We start from the raw sequence: 24,262 nt of genomic DNA on the forward strand, positions 1-24,262 counted from the left end.
CTTGGTAACCCTTCAGCAGGTGACGGCGACATTCGTGTTACGGCAAGAGGACAACATTTTCTTGATTGCCCAATTTTCAGTTAAACAGATGCCGCGGGCTGTTAAAGATGTCACTCGCGTTTTTGTTCCATTCACTCTATTTTTTTTTTGTTTTGTATATGTTTTTTACCTTTTCTTTTTCTCTCTCTCTCTCTCTCTCTCAAGTTCAAACAAAGCAGCAGACGCCTGCAGTGTTATCGGGAGGAGCTCCGACCCTGCGCTAATGTGGAAGTGACTGCGCACAAACTTTTCTTTGTGGATTTTTTTTTTCTCGGTAGTGCTGCCCTCCCCTGCACCAATGGGAAACTTGTAAAACTGGACGGGAGAGTCTATTTAAGATGAGTTCTGCCAGCCTCTGCCTCAAAGGAAGCGCCGTGCGCACTCCGCAGACAGCCCCTTCTGCACCGCCGGGCACCTAGCACGAATTGCCGAAAAGCCGCCATTCTGCAGTAAGACATGAAAAGCGACACTTTGTCCCGTCTGCTCTTGTTTTTCTTCAGCTGCCAGCTGCTGTGCGCCACAACTGTAGAGGAGGTCGCGTCTGTCACCTCTGCCGGTGAGTAGTGTGGACGCACGTTATGCTCCTCCACTTCACGTTTCACTTCTTTCTACTTTTGATTCTCGTTGCTTTAACTAACCATAAAGCGCCACCTCCCAAATGCACGTGTTCGATCTGAGGGGCGAAAACCAGACAGATTCGAAAGTGACCTTGAGATTCTGTAACTGGACACTCGTACGACCCACGCGCCCCTCCTATTTTGTTGTAAAAATAGACGGAAATGCGCCTTGTCATTGAGTTCGCTCGGTTACCAGGGCCGCCGAGGGAGGGTCGAGCCGCTCGGAGCGCTCCATTCATTCATTGGCTGTCGGGCGCTGTCAGTGTCGCCCAGGTGTGCCAGCTCAAGGGTCGCGGCATGGATTTGGACCCCCACTGAGGACCCAGTTTTAATTGCAAAACAGAAACATACAAAGGCATCAGAAACATCCTGTGCTCCTGGGGCCCCCGGCCAGTGCCCGTTGTGCCCATACATTAAGGCAACCAGCTGGTTACACAAGTGGCAAAAGGTTTTACAGGAATCCTGGAAACTGTTAGTGGAATTAATGAGAGGCCTTGATTGAAATGGTAAACTTCTCACAATTGAGTGAAACTTGAGAGTCACATTGGCAGAAGTGCAGGTGGGTCCACTACGAATACACCATCAGAAAACAAAGATACTGAACTGTGTGCCGTTAAAAATGCTGCTTCTTTAATGGCACTTTATGACTCTTCAGTGGATTGTGTGGTTCCTCACAGAGCCATAGCTTGACAAAGCACCATTTCATTCTGGGACGGGTTATTTACATATGAAGTTGGTTCTTTATGCTTTGAAAATCCTCCTAATATGTTAAAAAAAATAGAAATCTTTAATTTATGGTAGGCTACCTAACAGGACACTAACAGAATAAGAGAACCTGAACTTAGTCTGTGCTGCTGTGTGCAGTGAGCGGCCTAACCAAACTGGGGCCCAAAGTGGACTCTGCCAGGCTTCCCCAATCCACCCCTCCCTGATTCTACTGCAATAATATTTCTTATTACAGCTTTAATCTGAGCAATAATTAATAAATAAACGTGCACAAATTTCACTGTACCTTTTAACGTCAAATACTGTACAAATACTGTTGTGTTGTGTGCCATGGATGATCTCAGGAATGGCATGACAAGCTGAAGTTTGGAAGATCTGGAAAGAGAGTAGGCTGCTGCAGTCTGGGGGGGCAACACCAAAGATTTGGACTTCATTGGCAATGATATGCCAGTTGATTTGTTTCCTTTATAAATTAAGGCCTAATTAGTAATAATAATAATACTTGTCTAGGGTATCAGTGTGCTATTAATTGATACAACTAACAGTATCACTTATGATACTGTATATGATACAACAGCAAAAACATTTTTTATTCTATTGCTGCCAATATTAATAAAGATAATATAAAATACATCAATAATAATAATAAACAAAATAATAATAAATAGAATAATATTAAGTATTACTATACTAATATATAAAATACTACTATTAATAATAATAATAAATCAAATAATATAAATTAAAACTACTGCTACTAATATATAAAATGCTACTACTACTACTACTAATAAATAGAATTCTATAAAGTACAACTACTACTATAAATAATAAAAAAATAAAATAAAAACGACTACTTCTGAATGTGCTTAATAAACAGTAAACAGCTGGTCAAAATGAAGCTGAATATTTAGGTATTTATAAAGTGAACATGTGAGTGTTTAAGCTACACTTCTGAATTGATTTAAACTTCATTTTGTTCTTCCAATGACAGCAGATAGCAACATGGCTTTAACTAAATCAGTAATGTTAGCTGCTAATAAAATGAACTAAGAGTTGAAGTTCATCTGAGTTCATTGCTCTTTTTGTTTCTCAGAGTTGCTTGCCTGGTGCTTTTCCACAGTTCAGCCATTAACTAGTAAGCAGGCGAGTCTCACAGCTGGTGACCCTCAGAAACGTGTCTTCTGATTGGCTGGTGACTTTGGCTCTGCCAGTTCTCTTCCTATCAGAGTTTCTTCCAGTTTCCAGTTGCCTTTAGATTGTATAGGACACCACTGCGCTCGCTAACACTTTGATTCTTTTTTTGCAGTTTCTCTAAATGAAAGGCCTACACTTCTAAGTGCAATAATACTCTGTCTCATTTCATTTGTTAATTGCCGTTTGTTTGGTCATTATCACTGTAATTTACAATTTTCTACAGTGTAATATTGTCCAAGTAGGACTTCAGAGGCTGTAGTAACTCTGCTTTAAGACAGACAGAGGGTTTTTAAGTAATCATCGGAATCTGGGACACCTGTGCAAATTGTTTGTTTCAACCTATAAGGATTCCTTTACTTTAATTGCTGCAGAAAATCTGTAGGTTGTAATCTATTAGTTGTGCCCTGATGAAGGCCCATTTGTAATATTCTGAAAAGTCTTTTTTTTTGTTCAGTTATTGCTAACCTAAACTTTACATTTAAACCTCTGGTAGTTTACTGCTTACTTGTCAACATTTTAGATCATTCATTGCATTTCAACTGATTGCATTTAAAGAAAAACTGAGGTGTTCTAAAACTTTTGACCAGTATGTTTTATATATATATATATATATATATATATATATATATATATATAACATATGTGTGTATATATATAAAATATGTATTACACACACACACACCCACAATGTGTGTATATTGTAATAAGAAACCAAAGACAGTGAGAAATTTTGGGGCACCCACAGGCCCACCCAATATAACTGATATCTCAAAAAAAAAAAAAAAGAGAAATGGTGCCTGATCCAACAGCGGTGGGCACAAGGCAGGAAGCATCCCTGGAAGAGGCACCAGTCCATCCCATCCCAGGACACCCTCACAATCACACACACACACACACAACCAGTTTAACATCCCCATATAATCTAACTTTCAGATCTTTGAAATAAGTGGCGATGAAGTTGAGTACCCGGACACAGTTTGAACATGCAAACCCTGTGCTCAGGCTGAGACTTGAGCTCCGCATTGTGGAACTGCTAGGCTATCTGCTGCAGCACATCAATGGCTGTCTCTTAGAGCTGTCTAACTGTTATTACTACTGGCACCCCATCCTGGGTTGGTTTCTCGTTTGTACCTGGTAATCCTGGATTTGGCTGTGGCCCCCCACGACCCTGAAATGAACTTATCAAGTTTGAGAATGCTGTGTTATGCTACTTCTGCTAAGTGCATTCACTAATTTATACAGAAAGTGTGGACCTTGAACCTCAGAGGCAGCAGTGGGAATCGGGCAGAGTAATCAGCTGTTGAAATATACTTGCATGACACCATCAATATCTTTCTTTCTTATTTATATGTGTCATCCTAAACCAGGGCTGGTCCCTGCCTTGTGCTTGATATGGCCACCAAGATAGAATCAGGCTTCTTATCATCATCTCTTTGTGTTAAGCATATTGGGAAGTGGCTGGATACATAAGCAGGGTGGTCTGGTGCCATAGGAGCTGGACTGTAAATCACAAGGCTGCTGGTTCAATACCTCCCTGTGACTCTTTGGGTAGCCTAGAGTTTGTCTTTTGGCCTCCCATTTTAGAAACAATCGTGTTTTACCGGTAAACCACAAGAGAGTGTAACTGCAGACCGCAGTGCCTATGAAGTCAGTCACATAACACCCCAGCATCATGAAACGCCCATAACATCAGTCATGAAACTCTCATCTCATGCCCGGTTACATGATTCCTAAGATTAGTGTTGTTTCAGGGTTATCTGACTCAGAGGGCGCAATGGGCATTACCTAACTTACATCACTGTGATTGCAGGCTGAGGTTAGACACATCTCCCTTATTATGGACATCCACCTTAATAAAAGGATCAGTGTCTGTGGATCAGTCTGTCTGGCTTCTATGTCTCTGTCTCTCCAAAAGATGGTGCATCACAACCATTTTTAATAATAAGAGGGTTGCATTTGTCATTCCAACAGATGGCGCTTCACAAACATTAACCCTGCTTTTAAGAGTCCCATATCAAATGGCATTTAACAGAGACGTATGAGTTGTACTTGTCATTCCAACAGATGGCACATCACAAACATTAGCATTGCTTTTATGAATCCCATACCAAACGGTATATAGGTATAAAAGACATATGCAGTCTGTATCCCTGAGTTTATCGCTACTTCATCTACCAGGGCTTAAATAGTAGAAACATAGAAGTGATTGCTCTGTGTGGCTCTTATCCCAGCAGGGACGCTGTTTATAATGAAGCACAAGTTGGATTGTTTTACCCCAACCACTGACTCACTCACTGACCCTGAGCGAGTCACTTTTACTTGTCGGTGCTCCAGTTGTGTGAGAGTTAAGTCCATTTGTGATCTTTTTGTTTGGGTTGGCTGGACATCTCACCTGCGCATACATGGAGACACGGTGTACCTGTAGGCACAGGGGTCAAGTCTGGACCTTAGTCAGTCAGTTTCTTTGGTTGTTTTCTCCAGGAATAAACATTTGCACCAAAGAAGAGCAATGAGCAGGGGTCCGCTTTTTATGGGCTGAATGTGTATCAAGGGGCTGAATTGGATCAGGACTCACTGCTCTGCTTTGGTGAACAATGCAAGATAAGCAGAGATGGGGACGCTTCTGACTTCTTAAGATAGGTTTGTGATGTAGTCGTGTGTAAATCGCACAACATGGAAGACAGCAAAGGAAATGAATTGATAAGGTGCCACATGAGAAGGTGGGCATCAAACGAAAAGAAGTAGGAGTTCAGGATGTGGTGTGTAGATAAGTGCAAAATTGGCACAGACATAGAAAGCAGAGGCGATGATGTGAGTGGTGCTAGGACCGCTGTTGTGTTTAATATACATTCATTCATTCATTCATTTTCCAAGCCGCTGAATCTGAACACAGGGTCACGGGGGGTCTTTTGGAGCCAATCCCAGCTAACACAGGGCACAAGGCAGGAACCAGTCCTGGGCAGGGTGCCAACCCACCACAGGACACACACTAGGGCCAATTTAGAATCGCCAATCCACCTAACCAGCACATCTTTGGACTGTGGGAGGAAACCCACGCAGACATGGGGAGAACATGCAAACTCCATGCAGGGAGGACCTGGGAAGCGAACCTGGGCTCCTAACTGTGAGGCTGCAGCGCTACCACTGCGCCACCGTGCCGCCCCTGTTTAATATACAGGGGTGGGCAAAAGTCGTGGGTGCATGATGCCAGAAATTTGAGCACTTAAGAGATTGTGCCATTGTGACATTCTTTTGAGTTAATAAAGTTAATAAAGCTATTGTAATAATCATAACCTGCATGTCTTTTTCCATATGAAAGCTTGCAAGCTACTTTTGCCCACCACTGTATATACAAGTGATTTGTTTAGGAATATAAATAACAAGCTGGTCAAGTTTGAAGATGATACCAAGATAGATGGATTGGCAGATCATCGAGAATCTGTTATGTCATCACAGAGGGACTTGGACAGCAGAGGGGCTCGGGCAGATGAAGCTCAACGTCAGTAAATGTAAAGAATTACATGTAGGAAGTAAAAATGTGAGGTTTGAATACACGATGGAGTGGTCTGAAAATCAAAAGTACGCCTTATGAGAAGATTTAGGAGTCATAGTGGACTTCACACGATCAACTGCCAGACAGTGTTGAGAAGCCATTAAGAAGTCTTAACAGAATGTCAGGTTATATAGCGCCTTGATGTGTGGAGTACAAGTCACTTGAGGTTCTGCTCAACCCTTATAACACACTGGTGAGGCCTCATCTGGAGTCCTGGGTGCAGTTTTGGTCTCCAGGCTACAAAAAGGACATAGCAGAGCTAGAAAAGGTCCAGAAGAGAGTAACAGGGCTGATTATGGGGCTACAGGGGATGAGTCAAAGAGCTGAGCCTTTACGGTTTATAAGAGGAGATCTGATTGACGTGTTTAAAATTATCAAGAGAATTAGTGCAGTGGATCGAGACGGTGACTTTAAAATGAGTTCATCGAGAACACGGGGACACAGTTGGAAACTTGTGAAGGGAAAATTTTACACAAACATTAGGACGTTTCTCTTCACACAGAGAACTACAGACACTTGGAATAAGCGATCAAGTAGTGTGGTGGGCAGGAAGACTTTAGGGACCTTAGAAACTTGACTTGATGTTATTATGGAAGAATTAAATGGCATGGACTGGTGAGCTTTATTGGGCTGAATGGCCAGTTCTCATCCAAATTGTTCTAGTGTTCTAAACATAATAATGTAAAATAAATCCCCATCTTAAGAAACGGATAGAAGTAAAGAGTGAACGGTGGGAATATCTGACAAAGCTTACAGTTTTTAAGACAATGTGGGGCTATATGTTTTTCAATGATAAAGAGTAATAAACAATTCATTGTTAATATCACTACTTATGTAGTGTTGGCAATTCCTCTTCTGCCCGTAGGGGCTTCGAACTTTCCAAACCATGAGCTCCTTTTTTTTTGCTTTGCGCCCTTCTTCACCATAACCTATTGTCAATGGAGGGGAGTGAAAGCTTTAGATTTATCAAAAACTAGCAGGAGTACCCGGCATTGCCCGGGAATATAAACCGGTGAATTTCCTAAATGAAAGAAACAGAACATAGAAATAGAAGAAACGGTTTTCTGATTGACATTTTATTGTAAGTTGCTCCACTCTGGATTCTGTGTGCTGTGGCATTTCAGACGCCCTTGAAATAGACTTTCTTCTGGCATCTGAAGTGGACCTTCCAATTCACGTCTTTTTTTTTTGGTGGTATGGGTATATTAGAGAAAAGCAGGACAATTTATAATGTGTTACTTGGTATTACGTATGGAATAAGCACCACAGTGAGATGAATTTACGTTATTTACAATACGTTGAAAAGCCAACAAATAGCATCAGTCAGTCAGAAAGAGGAACACTGAAGTCGTACTGTGAGTTGGAAAACGAGCAAATAGCACCACAAATATGGAAAGCCAGTGAGAAAGAGTAGCACTGAGACCGTACTGGGAAAAATGGCGGGGAGGGGTGCTCTGTTTGTAAGGAGCGTCTGTGTTGAGCCGTGGTGCCATCTAATGAACGTTGGCGATGGTAATTACAGAGAGAAGTGACATACAACCCGTGCTGTATGTTGGGAAAATGGTGGGGGAAGGATTCTGTCTTTTTAAGGTGAGTCTCTGTTCAAATGTGCTGCCATATAATGGATGTTGGTGAGTGAAATACAGCACTATCAGTGTGTGTGGGAGTGTGACGTGGGGAAACACGGGTGTGTCAGCCGGTCACGTGCACTGGGTCGTTCACGTTTTACATGCGTACGCCAGTTCCCCTTCACCCGATGAAAGTAGTCGGTCTTCTCATACTTGGACAGTTCCACCATCTCTTGGCAATTTAAGGAAACGTGGGTAAAGAGCGACGCACAGGGACCAAACGTGCCGCTAGATGGTGCCGCCATGAACGTCTGTTTTAACTTGCGACCACCTTGTCGATTATAAGGACGGGGACGTGCGCCGAATGGTGTGTCGGTGAAAAGGTGTCCTGTGCTTCACCACGAACATTTTTTCTAACCAAACATACCCCATGACCTCCTCCTGGTCACAAAGGAGCCCCATGCCCAGTTTGGTGGCAATCGGACAACCGGTGCAGATTTGTATGGCGGACAAACAAACATACATACACACATACATTGACTCTGCTTTATATATTAGATTTTGATTTCCGGTTTTCGTCGTATCTCGACATTTTAGGGTCCCCTGATATCGAAAACATGGATATCTTGACGATGGGTGTGTGTCTGTGTGTCACAGTTTCTTGGGGACGATCTCAAGCTAAAAAGGCTGGATGGAAAAATACCAAACTCGAAGCTTAAGCCTGTTATGAGATGACGATGTGCTGATTAGTTTTTGAACTAAACCGTGCAAGAGAAAGAGGAGCTCTAGATAAAATACCGTAATTCTGCAATGAATTCTGAATACTTCTCGTCAGTTGCTGTCTTAATGACCGATTTTATGATGAGATTTTACTTTTATAATAACTGTTCAATATATTATTAATTTGATTTCTTGTTGATGGTTCCTTAATATACATAATATAAAACTATAATCATTGTCTTGCAGTTCACTCCTCAAATATCCATCCCCATATCTTAGTATACGAGAAAGTTGAGGGGAGACCACTCCTGATTTTTAATTTTATGAAATTCATGCTGATTGTTTTGCTCATTATTGCTGTTTTATATGTGTGTTTGGGTTTATTTTGTGGCTTTTATCATGCAGGTTTTTGGGTGAGATTGCGTTAGTTTGGACATGTGCAGAGGAGAGATGCTGAGTATATTGAGAGAAGGGTGCTAAGGATAGAGCTGCCAGGAAAGGGGAAGAGAGGAAGGCCTAAGAGGAGGTTTATGGATGTGGTGAGAGAGGACATGAGGTGATGGGTGTGACAGAACAAGATGACGAGGACAGGAAGATATGGAAGAAGATGATCTGCTGTGGCAACCCCTAACAGGAGCAGCCGAAAGAAGAAGAAGATTAATGACTAGCCGTCCCCCACTAGCCGGCCCCATGTAGAAGTGAAACAGGACAGTGAGGAGGGCCCGGCCCAGCTCCTCACTCCTGGCATCACGTTTCCCCCACTCCCTCTTCCCACAGACTACTCTCTCTCTCTTGGATTCACACAAGTGAACTCTGATTCTTAGCACGATGAGAAAAGTCGCAAAATCAACCGGAATGTTCAAGCAGATTCTAGAAAACAACCCGCTCTAAATCCGTAAATCTCGCTAGCTAAGCGGAGGTAAGGTACACGCCCCGAGGCCGGTTGGTGAGTGAGGAGGCCCCGCCCCCTCCCCTCGGCCTGTTGCGTTTTTCTCAGACTCGCACAATCTTTGTCATTTTAAATGGCGACCTCTAATGGCACACAATTAGAAACACCTGTAGAACTTTTCTTAGAAATTTCCGGGTGAAAGTTCAGGCTTCGTACTTCATTTGTTTGTTTGTCTGTTTACTTGCTGCACATTTTGAGAATAGTTTGTCCTTTTCTCGTATCACTTGAGCCATTAATGCTGTGCGTCCTTGCGGAAAAGTAAGTCTATTATAGATCAGCGTTTCTCAACCTTTAAGTATTTGCGACCCGAGTTTTCATAACAGTTTTAATCGCGCCCCCCTAACGTTTTTTTGAAAGGAGTCCACTAATACCAATTTGTTCTTTTTTAATTAATGATATGTCATAGATGCATATTTTATTATACTTACTTAAGTTTTATCGACATTTATCTAACTCTATATTTATTTTTCTGGTATCAGAATGTAGTTTAAGTTAATTTGTTTTGGTTTCAATAGATGTATTTTTCATACTTTTGATTCTTGTTTTCTTTTTTTCACATCTTCGCGCCCCCCTTTTTGTTACTTCACGCCCCCCTTGGGGTGCCCGCTCCACAGGTTGAGAACCACTGATTATAGATAATTTGATATAAAGAGGTTCAAATGTTTGTTAAACTTGCACATGCAGAGTATTTCAATTGTGTACTTGTATGTAACGTTGTGACTTAGTGTATGTATTTCATTTTGTTTACAGACCACAGCAACAGGAATTAAAGTACTTTCTGAGTTCAGATTGCATTTGAAGTGATTCCTTACTTTAATATTTGGAAAGGGGGGTTTACAACAGCAAAGTTGTGCAGATGTGGAGTTAATAGCGGCACCTCCCGTGGCCAGACATCTGATCGTGGCTGCTGTCGTTTGGACTTTATCTCACCTGTATTCTTTACACCAGCCTGTCATACCGAGGCCAGCCCTCAATTTTAAAATCGATACCTCAAGTGAACTGTGATTCTTAGCGCGATGAGACTGGAGTGGTCAAACAAATTATAGAAAACAGCCCGATCTAAATCCGTGGAGTAGTTCTCTCGTGAAAAGCGGACAGACATACAGACTATATTGGATTTCATATATAGAGAGAGATTTAGATTTATTTTGACAAAGTTTCATTTCATTCCCATTCTGTTTTAATTTCCCGATGGAGTCAAAAATTAGCTAATGAGCTGACGTTCACACTCTGATTCTGTGAAGTTCACAATGTTAGGAATAGTTGATTTTAGCCCGGTGTGTGTGTGTATGTGAGTGAAAAATTGAAATTGATTTTCATGTCCTGACATTACAATTTTCGTCAGAAATGTATGTGTTTTTTACATTTTGTGGAGCTCTGTGATGACCTCATCCACCAACGACAGAATAATTTACAACCTGCGGTCTCTGAGATATCCACTCTGAATGCAGAGTCAAAAGTACACCAATAACGTCCGAAAAAACGGATCTGTGGTTGTCAAACAAGATGCACCGCGTTTGTGCTGTCGCTGGCCTGTTGGTTTTGGCCCAGATAGTCGAGCACTCGTCTCCATAGCCCTCAAACACTCATGTGCAACGATGACTGCTGTAGAATTTGGTCAAGTTTGTTTGAGGTTTTGCAGCCTTTCGTCATTGGACCAGAACTCTGGATTTGCATGATTTTTACACTTGTGATTATGGAGATCCTCTGTCTATCTATCTATCTCTCTATTATATAGTGCCTTACATATCTATCTATCTATCTATCTATCTATCTATCTATCTATCTATCTATCTATCTATCTATCTATCTATCTATCTATCTATCTATCTATCTATGTATATAATCTTCATTTGGATCTTAATCTTTGTTTGTCCGCAAATTAATTAGAAGAAGCACTAGATGGCAGTAGAGAGACAGCTAAAACATAGGCATTGCATTAAGAATCTCCTCCAGGCTTATACTACTGAAGACTGTAGTACGCCAGTCACACCTCAAAACACAGACATTCAAACTAAACAAATTGTTGTGCTTTAAATTAACTAAAGAGATCTTCATTTAGATCTTGATCTTTGTTTGTCCGCGAATTCCATGCATGCGTAGACCACCTTCCAGTTTAGTACGTTGTTGTTACTCACGGATGTCAACAATGTGCTGGAATAACAAAAGGGGTGGTGGACATTGTTACGCTGGTTAGCTCCTGAGGCCTGGTTAGAGAATGAGATTGCCGAAGATTAAAGGTACGTGCCTACGTGACATATGAATGAAAGAAAGACAGTGAGTAAAATGAATGACAACGTAACAGCACGTTCAGGAAATTATTATTGTTACATTGTAGCCGGCGAGTGTTGCGCGTCTCACAGTTGTACCATGGCTTGCTCACATGTCAGTGAAGTGATCCCTATTTATGCTTTAAAGAGCCTGGATACCTATGTGTCCCCCTTTTATAACCATTGCTCCGTGTATATTGCCTTACTCTTTGGATCGCCACAAAGCAACCTGTGAGATTGGAGAACGGTTGAGAAGACATCGTGAGAGGAAACGATAGCGTCGTGAAAACGAGTCGGACTGTGAACGGACAAAAGCAGAAATGCTCTTACACCACCACATAATTACGATTCGGACAGTGATTCCGAGTAGGCCGTTCCTATCGAATCAATATCCAAGGGTTTTCTTTTGTAATTTTTTTTCCCTTATAAAAAAATCATAATGTTGTACGACAAAGGGCCCAGTTCACGACTGGCAGGCGCGTTTAAACAGGGAGCCCTTCACAGACAACTTTAGCACGTGCAACGTAGTTGGGCGCACATGGCTAGTCTATTATATAGTGCCTTTCATATGTATGTATGTATGTATCTATCTATCTATCTATGTATCTATTATATAGTGCCTTTCATATCTATCTATCTATCTATCTATCTATCTATCTATCTATCTATCTATCTATCTATCTATCTATCTATCTATCTATTATATAGTGCCTTTCATATCTATCTATCTATCTATCTATCTATCTATCTATCTATCTATCTATCTATCTATCTATCTATTATATAGTGCCTTTCATATCTATCTATCTATCTATCTATTATATAGTGCCTTTCATATCTATCTATCTCTCTCTCTATCTATCTATACTGTACACACACTGATGCAGAGCCGTCCCATCCTATACACCCATCATGCACTGCGCATGGAGCCTGTAAATGAAGGACTGATGGGTGAGCTAAAGATGTTACTGCTGTTTCATGAATCATCAGAGTAACGTCATTATCAGATCATTTTCTATTAACGAGTGGACAGTCCACACCAGTCAGAAATGCAGAAAAGAAAAAAACAAAAATATGAAGAAGCACCTTGTGTGGCACTTACAGTTGTATTTATAGCAGTAGAGTGTTGTACCGTATTATCCATAGATCCATAGAACTAATAAAATGTAGAGATAAGATAACCATCACTAGAGAAAGTCCTGTAAGGTTTTTTTGAAGTGCATTGTCTGTAAGATAGGCCTCTGATGTAGTCCGCTGGTCAGTCAGTATGTTAGTCCACATATCTGCTCATAAAACTCTTGTGTCTATTCAGACCATTTTGCAGAGTGTTGAATTTAAGCATAAGTTTGTATTCCCATTCTCTCCGCTCCTGTTGGGTTGAAATTACCCATAAGCACAGTGACCCTCAGATCCTTTATGCTGTGGCCATTACTGTTAAAGTGTGCTGCCACCAGAAGATCAATATTGTACTGATAATATGTGAGTTCATTCGCTGGCGCTGTGTCTGACCAGTTTCCCCTACATACAGTCCAGTGTTGGGGCACCTTATGCCCATGATTAGGTAGACTACATTAGTGGTAGTACTAGCCCTCTTAGATCTGAACAGGGACCTGGGGGTCTGCTGGGGCCTATCCAAGCTAGCAAAGGGCACAGGGCAGGAACAAACCCTGGGCAGGGAGTCGGTCCATCACAGGGTGAACACACACACACAAAGAGCCAATTTAGGATCACAATCCCACCTGACCTGCATGTGTTTGGACTGTGGGAGGAAACTTACATAGACATGGGGACACACACCCTGGTCTCCTTACTGTGAGGCAGCAAAGCTGCCACTGTGCCACTCCTTTTGATAATAATAAATAATAATAATAATAATGCATTTTATTTATATAGCACTTTTCACATGTTCAAATCTCTTCACAGAAATTTAAAAAGAACAGCAGGGCATATATAACACCGGATACAAATAGTATCTACATACTGTAAATACTAAATAAAGATAAATACAGGATATACAAAGCGCACACACACACACACCCACACACACATCCACCCCAGCCACACAATTGGTCCAACTTAGTATCGCCAATCCACCCAACTTGCATGTCTTTGGACTGTGAGAGGAATCTCATGCAGACACAGTTTGAACATACAAACTCCACACTGTGAGGACCCAGGATGCAAACCCTGCTCTCCTTAATGTAAGGCATTATGCCGTCTGGTATGAAATTTGTAAAAGTGGTTTTAATGCATCTGTTGCAATGACAAATGCAATGCATATGTCTTTGTTATATGGCTTTTTGTACGTGGCAGTTGTAAAAGCAGTGTTCATGTGTGTGAATCGCCAGAAAATGAAATGTGAAATGAAAACTGAAATACATTTTATTATTGAAAATGTATGTGTTGCAACCTTTGTTGGAATGAAAAATGCAATGCATTTTATTACTGAAAATGTTTGTGATGCGCCATCTGCTGGAATGAAAACTGCAATGCCTTTTATTACTGAAAATGATGAGCCATCTGTTGGGAAGAAAAATGCAATGCATTGTATTACTGCAAATGTTTGTGATGCACCATCTGTTGGAATGAAAAATGCAATGCATTTTATTACTGAAAATGCATGTGATGTGCCATCTGCAGGAATAAAAATGTGATGATTTTATTACTGAAAATATTTGTGATGCGCCATCCATTGGAAAGACAGAGAAATAGTGACTGGACAGACACACGGAAATTTATCCTTTGATTGTTTACATTACAGTTAAAAAGAGAAACGTGTTATGGGTTGTACTTACTGTTTCACATCCCTGTATACAGAGTGCAGTGTGCAAGTGTAATGTAATTATAACCTGACTGTCTATCTCTCAGAATAGAATATGGAGCCTGGAGTCGTACAAATGAGGTAGAAGAAGAAGGGCAGTATAATAAAGTGACAAGGATTGTAGTCAGTGGAGCAGCTTATGAATTAAGCCGTAAAGTAACAGTTCTGAGATTCAGCAATGAGGATAAAGCGCAGATCAGATCAAGCAAAGCAGGGCCTGCAGTCCGCAGCTCACAGAGAACTGACAGTTCTTGGGCTTGGAAGTCCAGTCAGTGACATTGTAAGTCACATAGTAAAAGATACAGGCTATCCATCACCCGTTAAGTAATAAATTACCGATTTTGTAACAATATGACAAATATAAGGTGACATTAATATAAAGGTCACGGTAGAGTCAGATAATTGGTACAGCGGAAGGAAGTCTGGAATATGTAAGTGTGCATCACTACGGGTTAATGGTGCCCGCACTGCCAGTCAATGCGTATTCGGCCATCTTATTGCCTGTCTCTGAATCTTCTTTATGTGTGTGTGTGTGGGGGGGGCTCCTGATTCTTCTTCCAGAAGTAGGGAAAGAGAGAGGAGTTCCACTGCAGTTCTTAATGTTCTTCCGCTCGGAAGCAGCGTGTAGTGCAGATATCCATCTGTTTGTTTTTATTTTATGGATGCAGGGTTTGTTCCACAGTGGCAGTTTTTCCCCAGGTGTGACATTTGAACCAACTACGCCTTTTGATTACTTGCATGAATGGCGCCTTTCTGATCCAATGCCTTCACTTTTGTATTGTTTTCTTGGTTTCCCTCTCATGTCATTGTTACTTAATGTTTAAAGTGTAAAATGGCCCCTGAATTGATAAGTCCACCAGTTAGAACTCAAAGTCTAACAGCATAACAGAGAGTCCATGAACCCTTTAGTCACCCCAGCTGACGCGAGAGGCCCCAGTAGAGGCTCGTATCACCTACTGGGACCCCGGCCAGACGTACAGAGTGGTGTGTTGTGGTTGTCGTTGTTGTCACCCGGCATACTAATGGGGCTGTGACTCACGTGCTCCACTGCACCGTGCACTGGCTGCCCCTGAAAGCAGAAAGAGAAAGGCTTGAATGGAACAAAGGCAGGGGCCGCGTTCCTGGCCTCTCATTCGGGATGCCTTCCCAGACAATCGGGTATTGTGGAACGAACTCCAGTAACCTCAGATGACCGGCTGCACTTCACAGGATGCTTAAAGCTGCAGCGTTCAGTGTCAAGTTCACAGGCGTGCATTTGTAGGGTGAAAAGGAATTCTTTTTGGAAGCGTTTTGTATTTTGTTTTCCTCAAAATGTGCAAGATCAAAGCAATCCCATTCGAATATCTGAGTTAGCGTGAAAAATACAAATGAATTGAAGTCTTGTAGGGTCTGTTGAGGCCTCTTCAGCACTTACTGCTCTCTTCTTTCCTGTTTGAAGTTTGGAAAAGAAGGAAAACAAGGGTAGCCCTCTATTCGGATCTATTGCTTCAAGCTATTTACTGAATATTCTGAACATGTTTTAGGAGCACAGCGGCTCAGCAATTAGGGCACCAAACTCAGAGGTGGAGGGAGCTGGGAGCGACTTCCATCTGGAGTTTCCACATGCATGCTGTGGGTTAATTTCATATCTTCAAGACACTAATGGATGCCACGATTTAGTATAAGGCACTATACAGACCTCATTAAAAGCATTCCTCCCCTTGGAAGTTCTCACATTTTCTTGCTCTACAACATTGAATCCCGGTGGATTTAATTTGCCTTTCTTTGACAGAGATCAACAGACAAAGATTCATTCATGATGAAATGAAAATCGATCTGTGCATAGTGCTTCAAATTAAGGACGAACATAAGCACAAAATAAATGATCCCATACGTAGTTTGTTTGAGCCACCAAAATCTTCACTGATGCTGCCCCATTGGGTTTGGAAGTCCAATGGATTTCGTCAGTCTGGTGTTTCGCCTGATTAACACTGTGGAAGGGACAACTTGTGGTGGGCTCACCTACTCAATGAAGACACTGCAAGCACCTCCGTAAAAAGGAACACGTCAAGGGATGGAGACGAGAAAATATCCAAGTAACTGAAGACGCAGTTGAATTAATCGTGAAGAAATGATCTGCAAGAGCAGGCTGTCCACAAAAACTGAAGAAGATGAGTGAGGGAGGCCATCAAGAGACCTCTGAGAAACGCTGAAGGAGTCACAAGCTACAGTGGCTTACATTGGCAAGACTGTGCAGACAGCAGCTGCGCTTCACCAGTCACAGATTTATGTAGAGTGGAAAACAGAGGACATCTTGGGAGAAGGCGCTTGGGAGACTCTGAAGTAAGCTGGATGAAGGAGAACAAAATTGAACTTTTTTTACTATCCGACTACAGCAACAACAACATTTATTTCTATACAACGTTTTCATACAAACAATGTAGCTCAAAGTGCCGTACAAGATTAAGAAAGAAAAATATGATTAGGCAATACTAAGTAACAAAGAATAAAGTAAGGTCCGAAGGCCATGAGGACAGACAAAAGAAACAAAAAAAAAACTCCAGAGAGCTGGAGAAAAAACAAAATCTGCAGGGGTTCCAAGGCCACGGGACCACCCAGCCGCCCCACTGGGCATTCAACCTAACAGAAATGGTTTTCAGGCTCCACGTGGAAGAATTAGATGATAATGGTCATGTGGACCTCTGGCCTTCAGTCCATTAATGTAGGGACGGCACGGTGCCCTGATCAGGTGTTGAGGGCGCAGATCGCCACCACAGAAAAACTAAAAGAGAACAGCAGAGAATAGTAAGGGTTAGTACGGAGCCATGATAATAACGATCATTCAATAAATATACAGAATATCAGAGTTACACTAAAATGACGCTATGAGGAAGACATGTCAAAGTAATGAGTTTTTATCAGTTTGTTTAAAGTGCTCCACCGTATTAGCCTGGCGAATTTCTTTCGGTCAGCTATTCCAGATTTGAGGTGCATAACAGAAGAAGGCCGTCTCACCACTTCTTCTAAGTTTACTAGGCAGACACTCATTTCAAGATCTAAGGTTACGATTTGGAGTGTAAGGTGACAGTCATTCTGAGATATAAGATGGAGCAGATTACTGAAGGCTTTGTAAACCATGAGCAGGATTTTAAAGTCAATTCTAAATGGCACCGGTAACCAGTGTAGTGATGCTAAGGCTGGTATGATGTGCTCCTAGTTAAGATTCTAGCAGCTGCATTCTGCACTTATTGTCATGTTTTGGGTGGTCCTAAGAGGAGTGCGTTACAGTAATCTAGTCGACTAAAAACAAAAGCGTGAACTCATTTTTCTTCATCTTCCTAAGTTATAAGGGGTCTAACTTTTGTTATATTTCTTAAGTGAAAAAATGCTGTCCTAGTAATCTAATTAACATGTGATTTCAAATTCAAGTCTGATTCAATAATCACCCCTTAATTCTTTACCTCATGTTTATTTCTAATATCTTAATTATATCCATGTTTGCCAACAACTTAGAGTTCTGTTTTCTACTTATTAAGTTTGTGAAAATTACTACTCATCCACTCAGAAACACAAGGAAGGCATTGGGGGTCAGTGAACCAAGAGAGTCGGGGTCATCAGGCGCTGTTATTAAAATACAGTTGTGTGTCGTCAGCATAGCTGTGGTAGCTCATGTTATGCCTTGAGATATTCTGACCTCATGGAGGAGCATGGAGATCAACAAGAGCAGCCGATCCAGGAGAGATCCTTGTGGGACACCATACAAAATATCAGGTGGCTTTGAAGTACAATCACCACAGCTAACAAAGAATTTTCTACCTGTCAAGTAAGACTCAAGCCAATTTAAGAAACTGTCAGACTAAACACCATGTTTGGAAAAATCAGACCATGGAGGTGCTTTTCTGCAGTAGGTCTTGGAAGGCATGTGAGGGTAAAGTGGATGCAGTAAAATATGAAGGAAAACCTGATGGGGTTTGCAAAAAGCCTGCACCTTGGGAGAAGATTTGAGTTCCAGCAGAAGGAATGGCTACAAAACAACAATGTGAATGTCCTGGAGTGGCTGAATCAGAGTCCAGAACGCAATCCAATGGAGAATTTGTGGCTGGACTTGACAAAGGCTGTTCACTCAAGACCACCATGACATCTGTCAGAACCTGAACAGTTTTGCTCAGAATAATCGCAACAAATGGCAGAGTTAGGATTTGCAAAGCTTATAGAGAGGAACCTGAGCACACAGACTCATAATTGTCATGGCTGTCATTTACTAAAATAATGATGTTGGGGCCACGGTGGGCAATTTAGCCTGGATATCAGGGTATACCCTACTTTTTGCGAAGGATGCCCAGGGAATTTTTATGACCAGAGAGAGTCAGGACCCCAGTCTTACACATCATCCAAAGGATGGCAGCAATTATTTTACAGAACGATGCCTCTGTCACTACATAAGGACATAAGAAACTTGACAAACAAGAGGAGACCATTCAGTCCATCAAGCCCATTTGTTTAGCTGCTAGCTAAGCTGTCCCTAATGTCTCATCCAGGTCCTTCTTTAAGGTCACTGCACTGGGACATTGAGAGCCACACACAGAGACCACAATGTCCTACTGTATTCTGTCATCATCCCAACCACTGAGCCACCAAAGCCAAACTGACCAGTCAGATTGCTCAGAGGTACCAAACTCACACACACACACACACACACACACAGACAGACAACAGCATGTCATTCTATAGGGTGGTCCAGATCTAATTATGCAATTTCCATTACGATATAACTTAAGTTTATTACATGACCCAAAAAATCCTGGACCATTGAGAAGTGTGTGAACTCACGACATGAAGAATCGTCTTTGCGTCAAACTGGAATCGTCCCCGCATAAATCAAAGTCATCGAGACGATCCGGATCTGCATAATTCGATCTGGACCACCCTGTATATGCCTATACGTGCCTTCCCTATGAGATCTGAGTACATGTTGTACCTGGAATATGGTGTTTTTTCACATCTATTTCAAAAGTTGAATCTTAATAATGTTTTATCGTGATGACATTCTGTGTTGGCTGTCACCTTTTTTTAATGATCATGTCAACTGTCGCCATAATGATTCTTCCCAGAATTACTTGGGAGTACACGACATGTGACGTCATCTCTAGCGGTGGTACAAAGGCGGGTGCATTCCACTCCAGAGCCTCTGATGTTAGGATTCCTGTACTGGTGGGCACCGCTTTCACTTGATGTCTCGTTTCCTGGTTATGAAAAGATATTTTTCTAGTTTTTTTAGGGTCATTTCTGCCCATTGCGATCAGGCAATTCAGTGTTTCCACCTGATGTAGTCTTTAAGTTCATTATGAAATATCAACACAATATACATTTATTTTTATTTATTTACTAGGGGGCTTTGCCCCCCTGCTCACTTCGCTCGCCAACCCCCTGGCCAGAGCTACACGCTAGTCGCTTTGCAGTCCTGCCGCTCGCATATGGGGATGTGGACGTACAATTTAAGCAGATTTTAATTTTCATGTGAAGTGTTTCATTTGCATCCATGCGACATATAACTGCACGTGATTGAATTTCATTTCTTTCTCTCTATTGAATAAAACGACTTTTTCGAATGTTTGTCCCTGTGATTTGTAAATTGTCTTTGCAAAAGCTATTCTATCGTTATTCTGTTAACATTTTAATACGAATGGCATACATTACCTTTCCTGGATACGTCCTTCTTTTTACAGTAATTTGTGCAGTGAAAGACCAGATGGTGTTAATGGTTGTAGATATTCTTCGTGATATTGTCAGTTGATGTTTTCATCTTCCACACTATCACCACCAACTGTTTCAGCAGAGTCTATTGATACGCATTTAACCAATTTGCCGTGTAACCGATTGACAATTTTGGCGTTAATTCATTTGACTTCCTCATTTCTCTGTGCTAGGATTGCCTGTGCACTTATTTTTTCTGTTGATAACCCTTTCGGATGAAATTCTTCAATAAGATTTTGACATAATAAGTCGTCTTTAATTGGGAACTTAAAGTGAGGAAAACATTTAAATTTATAAGAGTTGAGAGTGCAGGAACTGTGTCTACAAAAGCATTCACACGACTGAGAGGTGAGTGGACCGTGGTCTTGTTTGAAAATGGTCGAGAGGAGGGCGGGACATGACAAAAATCTCATGGCAAAAGTCTCATCTCGCGGGACTTGACAAAAATCTTCTCCTAAAAAGTCTTGCAAACGTCGAACATTTTTTTTTATATAATAGAGATATTTATTTATTTATTGATTGATTGATTGGTTGTATTTATTTGTCCTGTATCCTTTTTTTGTTTCTGCTGCTGTATGCATCTGAATTTCCCCATGTGATTAATAAAGTTGTCTAATCGAATATTTTACGACTGTCTCTCATCTGTACAGACACTTTATTCTTGGTATTGCACTACTGTGTACACATCAATTGTGGTGTCTTCTTCCTTCTTCTGCCAAGATAGGAAAACCGCTTTGGGAATTTTCGTTGAACCAGTTTTATATACTGTACATTTGTGAAATGTAATTGGAAAGGTGCTTTATGTGATGACTGTTTGTTACACAGACGCCTTGAATTCATTCTTAACCCACCATCTCTCCTTACAGGTTCTCCTACTACTGCAGAGGCAAAGCTTTCACTGCCAGATACTTCTAAATCAATTTTAACGAGATTCTCTCTGCGACAGCCTTCAGAGCCCGAGGAAGATGTCTGCTACATCATCCCAGGAAATGCAGATAGTCTTCACTCTTGTAATTTTAACTTGACCTCCAAAACCTTCATAGTGATTCATGGATGGACGGTAAGAGTTTCACCTGGAAGGAAAATTCAGAAAAGTTTAACTAACATCAATGTGTGATTATAAAAATTATCTATCTATCTATCTATCTATCTATCTATCTATCTATCTATCTATCTATCTATCTATCTATCTATCTATTGTGTCTTTCATATCTATCTATCTATCTATCTATCTATCTATCTATCTATCTATCTATCTATCTATCTATCTATCTATTGTGATGGACGGCAGGCATTGGCTGGCTGGATAGTACATGATTAATTACCTGGATGAAGGCCGGTGTACTCAATGGCTGAGAAGAAAGGCAGGGTATTTCCAGTCTTTGCCAGGAGGTTGGTAGGAAGAGTCAATCTCAGAGTCAATATGCTGTTATCCCGGCCAGTGTAATGGAGGGACATGGGGAGACAATTTATTCACATCAGTGACTACACCAATGCACTAGAGGGCAGCATCCCTGGGCTAGGATTCCCACACAGACACCTGCAGGGTATGCCCTGTTGGGTTCCATGGGGGGCTGCCAGGATTAGCAATACCTACTTTGTGGGGCTTCTATTTGACCCAGAAGCGTTTCCAACAGGCTAGTATTGGAAACCCTCCTGGGTCCAAGAGAAAAGAAGCTACTCAACCTCATCCAGGTAAGTTGGAGCCAAGTGTGGAGGACAGACAAAGTTCACCTGGGAGGTGTGGACAAGAAAGAAAGAATAAATAAATTGTACTTGTGTTACTATCAGAAGGAAGCCTTTCTAAGGTTTAATAAACCTAATAAACTTTTTATTTTAATAAGTTAATAATTAATAATACATAAAGTAAATAAAAATTAATACATTAAATAACATGAATACATGAATTAGAATCATAATAAAGTTTTCATTTGCACCTACAGTAGAACTAGTGTCTGTCTATCTATCTATCTATCTATCTATCTATCTATCTATCTATCTATCTATCTATCTATCTATCTATCTATGTTATAATGAATTGTTAACTTTTTGATTTTCTTATTAATGTGCGGAGTAGGAGGAGTGTAAAGGGGGAGTAGTGGTGGTAGTCTGATATATGCCTTTTTGTTTTATCCTGAATATTGGGCTTGTTTGTCATTTGACTGTGTATATTGTGTGACAGATTAGGGCTGTATCGCTCCCTTGAACCCCTTTCCACGACTCCAGACACCAGGTAAAAGTCCAAACGATGACTTTATTAAATTGCCACAGTGCACAAAGCACCCTCTCCTCCACTATATTCATAAATCAACAATAATAAATACAATAAACAATCCTCCAACTCCCAGACGCGTTGCCACCCTTCCACCCAGCTCAGCTCTCCGTCTGGGAGCTCCCATAGTCCTTTTATTCTCCCTGACCCGGAAGTGTTCCCAATCTCCAGTCCATGTGATTCAATATCACTTCTGGGTCAGGTACAAGTCCTTCTTCTTCACCCCAGAAGCACGTCGCACTACCTTTGACGCACTTCCGGGTCATAGGGCACAAAGAAGTCTTCGGTCCTCCCTGCAGCTCCCTCTTGCGGCCCCTGTGGTACCCAGCAGGGCTGAGGATAAAAACTACAAAGTCCATGACTCCCTGCTGGTCTCCGGGGCACCTCCATACTGCAGGGAGGGCTCCATCTGGCGGCCTGGGGGTATTGGCCGGGATGACAAGCCGGCCAAATACCACAATTGTTAATATTTATCTTTTTATGTTCACAATAAAGGTCATTTTAAAAATAAAAAAAAAATCTATGTATTATATAGTGCCTTTCACATCTGTCTATCTAAAGCTGATCTCAGTGACCTGTAGACTGAGACCGCCATATTCAGAGCTTGGGGGTAGACCGGAGGAAGGAATGTCATTGATGTTAAAGTGATCGTGGGACCCTCCATGAACCTTACAAGGTGTTAACCACAACTGGGTTTGTTTTTTCTTGTTTTTTTTTTCTTTCGTCTCTCTTCCAGGTGAGTGGCATGTTTGAAAGTTGGGTCCCAAAATTGGTGGCCGCTCTCTATGAGAGAGAAAGGGATGCCAATGTGATTGTGGTGGACTGGCTGAACAGGGCCCACCAGCATTACTCCGTTGCTGCTGAAAACACCAAGCTGGTGGGGTGTGACATTGCCTGGCTTATTGACTGGATGGAGGTGGGTGAGTCCAAACATCAAATTCTGTTGATCCCTGCAGAAAGTTGGTGGGTATGATTGGCCATAAGCGGTCCCAACCTCAGTGACGTGTTTCACCCACAGGAAACGGCAAACATCCCTCTAGAGAATGTTCATCTGATCGGGTACAGCCTGGGCGCACATGTAGCTGGGTTTGCAGGAAGTCACACCACCAATAAAGTGGGAAGAATAACTGGTAAGGCTTTTTCTTTGACCATGTGTGTGGTGCTGGTGCCGCCTGTGTCTGCCAGTCCGTTTTCGCGGGTGGCAGTCCGTATTTTATGCAGAACCTTTCCGACCGACCATTGCGCTGTACAAAGCAGTTAAGCCTACGGTGTGACTCCATGTGTTGTTTGTTGAAGCTTCATGTTAGCCAAGTGTCTCCAAGTGGCATTTCACCTGTGGTGGTGTTCAGTACGAATTGTGCTCCAGCATCAGCCCTGAGCCCGATTACCTTTACACCACACAGTCCCAGTTTCTCTTGGTGTCCTTTTCAATTAACATTACGTAAATCCTGCAGAGAAAGGAGGAGATGTTAAATTTCCACTATTGGATATGGATCTTTTCATTGTAAATCCTTATATTATTTTGCTTGTGTCCATCTGTGCTCGATATAAACTACCATATCCCTCCACAACAATAGCGAGGAATTTGTGTTCCTGGCAGAGTTTTGGTCTTAGGTTTATCTTCAGTTGTTCAATGTGACCAATTATCGACTGTGGCATTTGACTGTGTATTCGGTATATACTTTGTTATTCACCAAAACCGCATTATGACATTACCATTTTACACCTCCTCTTTCCTTCACTTCAACGTAAGTGTCCAGATAAAATTAAAAGGCACATACTGCCTAGCTGCGACCA

The 24,262-nt window shown here is 41.6% G+C and overlaps 1 protein-coding gene across 2 annotated transcripts in view; it reads left to right on the top strand.

Moving 5' to 3' along the window:
* The first annotated feature begins 394 nt into the window (after positions 1–394).
* LOC120537801 (lipoprotein lipase) overlaps positions 395–24,262 on the top strand; it is a 62,314-nt gene continuing 38,446 nt past the window's right edge. For both annotated transcript variants that reach the window (XM_039767004.1, XM_039767005.1), the window contains exons 1-4: positions 395–595; positions 21,060–21,253; positions 23,202–23,381; positions 23,484–23,595. In XM_039767004.1, the coding sequence (XP_039622938.1) occupies positions 496–595; positions 21,060–21,253; positions 23,202–23,381; positions 23,484–23,595 (586 nt within the window). In that variant the 5' untranslated portion in view covers positions 395–495. The remainder of the gene's footprint in view (positions 596–21,059; positions 21,254–23,201; positions 23,382–23,483; positions 23,596–24,262) is intronic.

This window comes from Polypterus senegalus, chromosome 10 (assembly GCF_016835505.1).
Source record: "Polypterus senegalus isolate Bchr_013 chromosome 10, ASM1683550v1, whole genome shotgun sequence".
Classification (NCBI taxonomy): domain Eukaryota; kingdom Metazoa; phylum Chordata; class Cladistia; order Polypteriformes; family Polypteridae; genus Polypterus; species Polypterus senegalus.